This window comes from Alosa sapidissima, chromosome 8 (assembly GCF_018492685.1).
Source record: "Alosa sapidissima isolate fAloSap1 chromosome 8, fAloSap1.pri, whole genome shotgun sequence".
NCBI classification, from domain to species: domain Eukaryota; kingdom Metazoa; phylum Chordata; class Actinopteri; order Clupeiformes; family Clupeidae; genus Alosa; species Alosa sapidissima.
This window is the reverse complement of record NC_055964.1, coordinates 38,189,559-38,199,959: the sequence shown is the minus strand read 5'-3', so window position 1 is coordinate 38,199,959 and position 10,401 is coordinate 38,189,559. Positions and strand designations below refer to the sequence as shown.

At 39.4% G+C, this 10,401-nt stretch overlaps 2 protein-coding genes across 2 annotated transcripts in view; both read left to right on the top strand.

Moving 5' to 3' along the window:
• The window catches only part of LOC121716106 (chemokine-like receptor 1), a 965,204-nt gene that overhangs the window by 632,635 nt on the left and 322,168 nt on the right, over positions 1 to 10,401 (top strand). The gene's annotated exons all lie outside the window — the stretch shown is intronic.
• Positions 2,995 to 10,401, top strand: part of LOC121716097 (TBC1 domain family member 10A-like) — a 47,444-nt gene continuing 40,037 nt past the window's right edge. Inside the window, exon 1 of the mRNA XM_042102292.1 lies at positions 2,995 to 4,391. Within this exon, the coding sequence (XP_041958226.1) occupies positions 4,213 to 4,391 (179 nt within the window). The 5' untranslated portion in view covers positions 2,995 to 4,212. The remainder of the gene's footprint in view (positions 4,392 to 10,401) is intronic.

Sequence of the window (10,401 nt, the reverse complement as noted above, 5' to 3'; positions counted from 1 at the left end):
GACGTAACACTAAATATGAAGATGCCCTGCTTTCAGAGGATAACTTCTGTTTCTTTGTTGTGTAGGCTATATATGATATAAAATATCTATAGCCTACATTGTATAGCTTACATTCAAATATTACCTTTCTGTTACGAAGCTGGGAAGGCCTATGAGCGCAAATTAGGATGTAGTGGCGGCTAAACGCGAGTAGCCTAAACGCAGTTTATCTACCTCTGACATTTCAGAAATAGAGTTTAGGCCTACCCACCTCTTATTAGAGTTTATCCACCTCTCAAAAGAGTTTATTACAGTGCATGAAAATGCACTGTACTGCTCTTCCTAGGCAACTTCAACAACTTCTTCTTCCGCTTACCACTTTTTCCGTACGCAATTTCTCTTGAACAGTTTAACTTAGAAACTTCGTTCAAACTTTGTAACGTAGGTCTTCAAACGGACCAAGCTGCTATGTCTTTTCAACTTTTATTCTTTTTAAACTATTAAAGAAAAACTTTTTAAAAACCCCATAGACTTAACATTGCCGATTGTGACATCATAAGTGACAGCCGTTAAGCAATTAGAATCCTATGGCAGGTGTTCAGGCCACCTGCAGCCTCAGGCTTTAAGCATACAATCTGGGTCAATTAAGACTACATATCCTATTCAACTGTTTCCTCTGCCCAAAACTGTTTCAAAATAAAAGTCCTCACTACAATAATCCACCGTTAAACAATGTAACCCATTAAACTACTGAACTTTTTACATTAAACTTTTAAACGGTCTACTTTTAAACTATCTATCTATTAAACTAGCTGTCTATCAACAACTTTTAAACTATCTACATTCAACTTTTAAACTTTTAAACTATATACATTCACTAGCTGTCTATCAACAACTTTTAACTTGTCATCAACTGTCAACACTTTTCATCAACTATGACTCCTACCCACTGTAGCTAGTTAGCATAGTTAGCAAAGTTAGCATTGTTAGCATTTTTAGCAAAACTGCTAAAAATGATTAGCTAGGTTAGCTAAGTAACATGGTTAGCATAGTTAACATGCTAGCATGTTAGCATGCTAGTTAGCATAACTGCTAAAAATGATTAGCTAAGTTAGCTAAGTAACATGGTTAGCATAGTTAGCATGCTAGCATGCTAGTTAGCATTTATAGCAAAACTGCTAAACATGATTAGCTAGGTTAGCTAAGTAACATGGTTAGCATGCTAACATGTTAGCATGCTAGTTAGCATAGTTAACATAACTACTAAAAATGATTAGCTAAGTTAGCTAAGTAACATGGTAAACATAATTAGCATGCTAGTTAGCATAGTTAGCATAACTATTAAAAATGATAAGCTTGGTTAACTAAGTCACATGGTTAACATAGTTAGCATGTTAGCATTGCTAGCATAGTTAGCATGTTTAGCAAAACTGCTAGAAAATGTTTAGCAAAACTGCTAGAAAATGTTAGTTAAGTTAGCTAAGTAGCATGGTTAGCATGTTAGCATTGCTAGCACTACTATAAAACATTAGCTAAGTAGCATGGTTAGCAGAATTACAAATCTTAGCATAACTGCTAGCAAACATTCCAACCATTCAGCCATTCCAACTTTCAGTTATCGTCAAATATCTACCTATACACAGCCATTAAACTATTTGAATATCAACATTCATTCAACTTCCAGTCTGTCAACAACTTTTAAACTATTTACCTTCAACTTTTAAACGGTCTACTTTTAAACTATCATTAAACTATCTATTAAACTAGCTGTCTATCAACAACTTTTAAACTATCTACTGTCTATCAACAACTTTTAAACTATCTACATTCAGCTTTTAAACAGTTTACTTTTAAACTATCAACTTTTATTAAGCTATGCAACCACCATGTCTATCCTAGCATCACCGTAGTAACCATCTCTGTATTATCTGTTTTAACTATACATGATATTTTACATCACAACTTTAGCATTTTCATGCATTGGTAATTCCTTGGAATTGCATTTCTAGTTCACTTTTAACATTCAAAACTGTATTATCAAATACTATCCTATAGGCCTATTCCCAATACTGTATAATAACCTCCACCATTATCAAACATGTTCGAATGCCTTTTTTAAAAATCCGATACCGCATGGCGCAGTCCACCTCACCGAGATCGCAGAATTCATAGTTCACCACCTCTTATTTTACCACTACATCCCTGGCACGAATGTACTTTTCCTCTCCTAAACGAGGGCAATTGGACATTTTATGGTCAATATTAGATTGGTGGCACTAAATATACTAGATCACCTGTAAGAATGTTTCAATCATTCTATCGTAGGTCTTGGAGTTTTTTTTAAATAGATATTATGAAATAAGTAAGCTATACGTTTTTTTCACTTTCTTAAGTGGGCTATAGTTCTCATTAGCAGTTTTATGCCAAACCATGAAACATTAAGCTGCGTCCAAAAACGTCTTTAAAAATCTTCTGATATTGATCATGCATATGGCAAAGAAAGACATGAGATCATTGGTCTTGGAATTTTGAAAATGCATCGCACTTAGACCTCAGATTACTTGCAGTACCCCGGCATTACCACAAGGAAATGGTCGTACGTCAAGTTTGAACCTGACGTGGAGATAAGCACTTTTCCACGTCAAAGACGGTTTTTATAAATCTGAGCGTTGGCATGGATTTGAGCGTATGCACGGTCTAAGATCAAATCTGTGTGTAAGAACGCTTTATAAATGATGGTCTGACGTGGTCAAAATATTTCCTCTGTTGCCTTCTTCAATTAGTTGTGGCTCTAGATTTGCTGAAGTTGCAACTTAGTCATGAAGACCCAGTAATACGTTCTGTTGTTTAAAACCCATGCAAAACATGTCAATGTCAATTTATTTCATGATTTAATAGCACTTTGCGTCTGAGCCAAGGGACCTTAGCCCCTTGTGCATAATCTGTCCATGTTTGTTAGCCTACACTTCCTAAAAGATCTTGTGCAGTGCCCTGGCCTGTCGTGTTGCGCATGCGTGAGAGTTGAAGGCAGAACCGAGATTGAGGAAATTTGGAACTCGCTGACGAAGTGACAACACCTTGCTGACACATGTTAAGTCGTGTGTGAGTAAATAGCAACGAATCACCGGAAAAGTACAAAGGATTTCGTCGCTGTCACCGTACTGCAATGTTGACGTTTCGCTTAGTACATTTTGTTGATCGTTTCGCTAACAGGATGGACGGACTTCATTGAGTCACAGGGAGCAACATGAAAACTTGTCAGACGACCAGCTTCCATAACTAGGAAACGGAATATGGACCAGGAAGGAAAAGCAACAAAAAACAGCAATAGGATATCTGGCTTCAATCATTTGGAAAACCTACCTGTGGCCTTGATGAAGTACAGATAGATGAATTGACAGTGCTTTGGTTATTAAGTGGTATTTGCCTTTCACATACCAAGTTTGCTAAGGAACTTGTTGCGAGAATACAGTTTTGGGAATGAACGATAACCCTGCCTGCTGGCTGCGGTGCTAACGTTAGCAAGCAGTGCTAGTTTAGTAAAAAGTTAATAAGTCGTCCCAAAAATCATCTTTGCGAAGAGACCAAATGTAGGTCGGCTTTGGCTCAGTCATATTCTACAATAACATGCACTTTATGAATTAAGTTTCGTATAATGCGACACATTGGTCGTTGGTTAACGTAAGCTATCAAAGTAATAACGTTAAACCAAACTGTACTTAAAATTTGGCCTGGAGTGCTTTCCCATTCCAGTTCCAATTGACATTAGCTATCGCTACCTTGCTAGAAGTATCTAGAAGGTTAAGTTTTAAGTTTGCGCTTTGTTGACAGCAATCGAATTGTTTCAGCATTGGGGTTAAAATGAAAGAAATTAAGCATAATTTGCTTTAGGATGTTAACTGAATTGGTAGGATATTCTAGAGAGTTGCGCTAAACCAGTGTTGCATTTTGGTAGCTTGCCAACCACCGGATAGCCTGCTAGCTAACATTAGCCTGCTAGAGTGGTCTTGGTGAGGACAGGATAGTGATTCATTCATTGCACTAGTTTCTTATTTATATGCTAACATCTTATTTGCTATTATTAGACATCATTTAACTGTTACCTCTCAATGGTAATTTGCAAGACTCGACGTTGTTCTGATCTAGATGAGCAAGAACAAACTGCATGCGTTTGCTAATAGTTAGCCTACTTGTTTACGAAATCTCGTTAGAAAAGTGTCAGGGCCATTAGCGATGGCACGGATTGAGAATGGTCGGCAGCAGTTGGACGCCGTGAGCATTCACACTGTTGGAAGTCAGTTTGATGAAGAAAGTTCTTTTGGTTCTGACTCCGAGATCAACGGCTTCGTCTCAGACCGACACACGGATAAATATGGATTCATTGGAGGCGCCCAAAAATACTCTACCGAAAAGTAAGTGCCTTGCACGCCTCGTCATGTTCAACACATTTCATTGTACGGCGCACAGTCCAGTTATTTCAATAATTTGAAGCTTTGACTGCCTCTGTAAAAAGCTCTCTTTGACAACTCTGTTATCCCATCACTCCTGTTAAACCCAAGTCCTTAACATTAGTTTGTTATATTGTGTCAAGTTCCTGACAAGTAACACGCAGCAAGTCTTGCTCAAATGATTAGATTATTAGATTTAATAGAAGTGTGAAATGGCAAAAAAAAACTAGCTGCGGTCTTGTGACCTGTCAGAAAATTCCGATGCTGCACTTTCCCCCTCTGAAGTCTCCGGCCTGTCAGTTTCCGAAGATCCCTCATCGTCAACTAGGAGAGAAAACATGCAATTTGTGTCCCAAAGTAACCTTGCTTTTATTCTCAATATTATGCCCTTCTGTTTGATTGAGTGAATATATAAATAGGAGAAAGAACAAGTCTCTCTCTCCCCCCCCCCCCCCTCTCTCTCTCCCCCCCCCCCCCCCCCCCTCTCTCTCTCTCTCTCTCTCTCTCTCTCTCTCTCTCTCTCTCTCCCTCTCTCTCTCTCTCTCATGTGGTGTGTGTGTGTGTGTGTGTGTATGCCCGACTGCGGAGGGAAGACTGTTTGCTTACACAAAACAGCTCAATGGAGCGTAGCTAGAGATAAAGGGTGTGTGCGCGTGCGTGTGTGTGTGTGTGTATGTGTGTGAGCGTAGCTAGAGATAAGCTAAAGGATGGTTTGGTCCATAGGGACACAGACGAGGGCATCTCTACAGATTAAGTAACAAAGCTGAGTTCCACATGCTGTGTGTGTGTGTGTGTAGCGGGTGTCCAAACTGAAGGGCAGAAAGCGCTCTGCTTATCTTATCTCCTCATCTCTCGTCCTTTCCTCACCTCACGTGCTTGTGTTTGGGTCTGGCGCTTCCTTTACCCCTCATCAGCCGACCACCACACACACACACACATGCTCACATGCACTGGCACACACTCACACGCGCGCGCACACACACACACTCACTCACACACACACACTCACACGCGCGCGCACACACACACACACACACACACACACACTCACACGCGCGCGCACACACACACACACACTCACACGCGCGCGCACACACACGCACAAACACACACACACACACACACACGCGCACAAACACGCACACTCTGACCTAGCCACTGGTCTCAGCTGGTACACGAGTCTTTGAGAGCTTTTCTTCTGAATGTTAATTCAGTTGAATTGATTTTTGATAGGGATGCACAATATTGAATTTTAGCCGATATCCGATATGCCGATATTTACAAGCTCATTTTGGCCGATTGCCGATACCGATACACCTCTAATTTTTATTAACTGAAAAGTCTTTCCTGTACTACAATTAACCTGTTATTATGATAGTGTAGGCTACGTGCTGTTATTATGATACTGTAGGCTACTTGCTGTCGATACGGGACATTCAAAACTTTACTTCAACCCTGTATCATTTTAGAAATACACATTCACTCGTGAAAAATATTTAAATTATTTCAAATATGGCACATTTATTAAGTAGCCTAATATTTTCACATAAACATGTAAATGTCATACTTAAACAGTAGCCCCAAGAACTGTGTTGTTGGCAATATGACACATTGTTCTCAAATGAACAGAAATGCAGCTGTAACCCTGTAGGCCCTACACTTAAAATGTCAGTCTGTAGAGTAAAAGGAATGAGACCTACCACACGTAGGCTAGTAACTTTACAGCTAGCCTTCGTTCTGGACTTCATGAAAAACACACCATTTTTTTTTTAACGTTAGCTAACGTTACACACTAGAAACTGATTGACATTGGAAATAAAAGCTTAGCATTGCGTCGTCACCGTTTTAGCTGGTGCCGTTTTTTCTGGCTTAGTGCTTTGTAAAGTTCAGGATGATGGCTCTTAAGATGTGTATTTAACGTTAAAAGAGTATCGTTTTACCCCTCCTCACATCACTGGTACATTACAAGCACTACAAATAGCAATTTTGTTATCGGTTTCCGGCCTGCTTGCAGTCAGTTGGCTACTGGAAATGTCACATCGAGTGATGCTTTTTAAAACACGATATTTCTGACAATAAATGAAACCGATGTCGGGCCGATATCATCGTGCATCCATAGTTTGAGTGAGTATTTCTATATTTGGGGATTACATGTGAGTATTTAGTCCTCTCAGGATGGGCTGTATCTATGGTCACAGAGCAAACTCATTCGTTATTGGAGCATACTCTAGTCACATGACCAGAAGGGGTGGTCAGCAATGCACGTTCCAGCTGTCTCCTAAAACGACTAGTAGGCTAATTCAGAATGATGATTCACATCCATGTAAAAACCTGAGCTGGTCGCGTTCCAGTTGTCAACAAGTCGTGAGAACAAAATGCTACCGTGTGTTAGCAACTGTTACCAGATATAGCAATACCAGTTTGTAATGAAGCATTACACAGTATTTTACACAAACAAATGTCATACCAACACAGTATTTTACACAAACAAATGTCATAGCAACACAGTATTTTACACAAATAAATGTCATAGCAACATAACGACAGATGCAGGTTGGACACTATTGTTTCTACGATTGATTAAATGAGACACAAATCAGACAGAACTGCTAATAAACAGTGCATAACTACAGCTCTCATTTACTGTTAATGGGCGCAGCCATCTTGGAAATAAGGGCTGCACGACACACCCACCAACCAGAAGTTGCATAGTCAAGGAGGATGAAATTAATATAAAAGTCAGAAATGTGACAAAATTAACTGTGGACGATTATTTGTAGTTTTTGCATTTAGGTAATTGCTTTGGTTCATATTGCGATTACGATTGCGATAATTGTGCAGCTATCTTGGAAACTCAAACTCTGGGTACTCGGGGTTCGAAAGAGCTGAGAAGTCGGGATACGACTTCAGGAGTTGTTCCATTTGCAACTTCCTGTTAGTGATTCGGGAAAACAACTCGGAAACCGACTGGAGAGGTCAAATGTAACGCAGCATATGGCTAAGTTTACACTGGCAGGCCTTGATGCACAGTTCAGATATTTGCCCATATCCAATCTTTTTGACTACCTGTTTTCATCTAAGTGACCTATATCAGATGGTTCACATGTTTACATGGGTTACTAATGGGTTTGGTCACCGAAATGAAAGCAAACAGGCACTGCACAAAACACAAACTTCAGCTTGCATTATTAGGCTATTTCAATTGCTAGTTGTTCAATGGCTACCTTCATTTCATAGCTTGAAGTTCACAAAATAGGCTGCCGGTTCTATTTTAGGGCCAAAAGGGAAGTGGAAAGTTCTTATTTCTTTCTGCTTTCATTTTAATTTCACTGTACTGCCAGTTGTGCAAGCGAAAGCAACATTATGCAGAAAGGGAAAAGATTGTGGGGATTTTTGTGGGGAAAATGACAGGGAATATCCACGGCACGGCACATAACCAATTGATATTTCATTTATTTCCACATGAACGGATCTGAAAATATCAGAATCTGTGTGCTTTCTTCCTTTTTTTTGTACTCACTTTTTATAGTATTGGTGGGTAACAACATTCTTGAATTTCCCCTTGAGGATCAATAAAGTATCTATCTATCTATCTATCTATCTATCTATCAACATATATGAAAGGCATTGTTACAATACAGATGCACAAACCCAAACATACCCCCCACCCCTACCACATGGGATACAACACAACTATCAGTGTAGCACAGTCAGTATAGTACAGTCCACTTAGTTTCTCTCCAGTAAAATGTCTTGAACTCTGGCAATTCCATTGCTCCATGTTTGTATTGTCCGAGGAGTAGCGCCATTAATCTTGGCAGAAGAAAGTTCAAGAAAAAGAATCTCTAAGAATATATTCAGCCAATGCTTATGGGCTAGGTTGTGGGGGGGAACCCAAACTTGAACAATGATCTTTTTGGCTGCTGTTAGACCAGCTAACCACATTTTTCCAGACCTTTCATTCATGCATTCAAGTTTAAAGTCATCATTGAGAAGGTGTAAGACAGGATCCATAGGAAGCTGAATATCAATGAGATCAGACAATGACTGTAACACCTTATTCCAAAAATCATAAATCTTAGGGCAGTCCCACATTATATGCATAAAAGTCCCCAAAGCATTTTGTGAGCACAAAATACGAAAATGGATGTGGAGCTTGACCAATTAGGTGTCTGACTCTAGGAGTAAGATAAGCTCTATGAGATCATTATATGAATAAACTGATGATTAGGATTATGAGAGGAGCTACATATGTTATCCCAGCTTGCTTCCCAGTCTATTTCTCTACCTCTGAGTGCCCTTGAACGATCCCATGCCAATGTACTAGGCTTAGGAGACAAATATGAGAGAAGCCTGGCATACAGAAAAGAGAAAATGCTTTTAGAGGCCACATGTATCCAACTGACTGCTCTTTCATCTCTGAGCCCCAAACAACCTTGTGAGCGTTAAAATTACTCCAATGACCCATATCCCGTTTTCTGCCCATAAACCTTGAGTGAATGGTTTATTTCCAGACAATAGATTGTTATTACGCCAAACAGGAGATGATTTATGCCATTTCGATGTAAACCCCACAAGTTTCTCAACTTTTCTAAATGTTTGAAGCATGTATGTCAATACTGGGCCATACCTCAATGTACAATTTTTTTAATGGAGAGACCAGAAAACAGAAAATCCTTAAGCCTAATGGGAGCAATTATGTCTTGCTCTATTGTCTGCCATGGTGATATAGAATTTGGATCTAACCACTGCTTCAGTGGGCGCAAGGTAAATGACCAGTGATAGTATTTAAAGTTAGGAAGTGCCCAGCCTCCTTCTAGTTTGTTATGTTGTAGTGTGGTCCGTTTTATACGTGGTCGTCTCCCATTCCATATGTATTTAGTGAGTAGTGAGTCAACCTTGGACCAGTAATCCTTCAGCGGAGATAGTGGCAGCATAGAGGAGATTAAATTAATGCGTGGTAAAATATAAATTTTCACTACTGCTATGCGAGACGGGACAGATGCAGGGAGAGCAGACCATCTTTTTGTTTTCAACCTCCTCAAAACGTTGGTGTAGTTCAGTTTAGTCATGGCTGTGACCGATGTTTGAATTAGCACCCCTAGATATTTGACCTGTTTGGTAATTACAATATTAGTAGGTAAAACTAGCTGACTCCTATCCCTGTTAACTAACATCAAGGCAGATTTAGAGAGATTAATTTTAAATCTGGATAGTGCACCAAACATATTTAACACTTTAATAGTGTTTGGAAGAGAGTTCTGTACATCTGACATATAGATTAATGTATCGTCTGCATACATTGACACTGTGTGAATAGAAGAGCCAATTTGAATAGGAGAAATAGATATACAGTTACGAATATACTGTGCAAGAGGCTCTATAGAGAGATTAAATATTAAAGGGGACAAGGGGCAGCCCTGTCTTGTACCACGGTTTATAGTAAACAAATTTGAAATTACACCTCCTATACAGACTCTAACAGAAGGGTTCACATACAACACCTGAATCATTTTTATAAACTTAGGACCAAACTTAAATTCTTTAAGGATGTAAGGATCCTAATTACCAGGCTGATGATGATCTTTTCAGTCATATATTGACTCTTGATCAACTACTAAGTGTGGGCCTATTGTGGGCCTACTGTCACATGTCCACAGGAGCAGTTAACTATAGGGACAGGAAATGTAATCAAATGTATACCTTGTCATGTCTTGATTGATTCACTCTCACTACAACAATGGTCTCAAGTCTCATCAAAGTACTTTCAAATCAGATGACCTCCTACCATGTGATCCCAAATCAGCTGACCTCCAATCATGTGATCCATATTAATGGAACCAACCACAAACTAGGTAGCCTATTTAAGTGAGGTTCACAGAGCATTCTAGGAGCCATTCTGTAGTCAGAATCTCCCGCACCACTCTGGTGTGTAGTCATCATCCTCTGAGCTGGTGTGTTCATTCTCTGATTG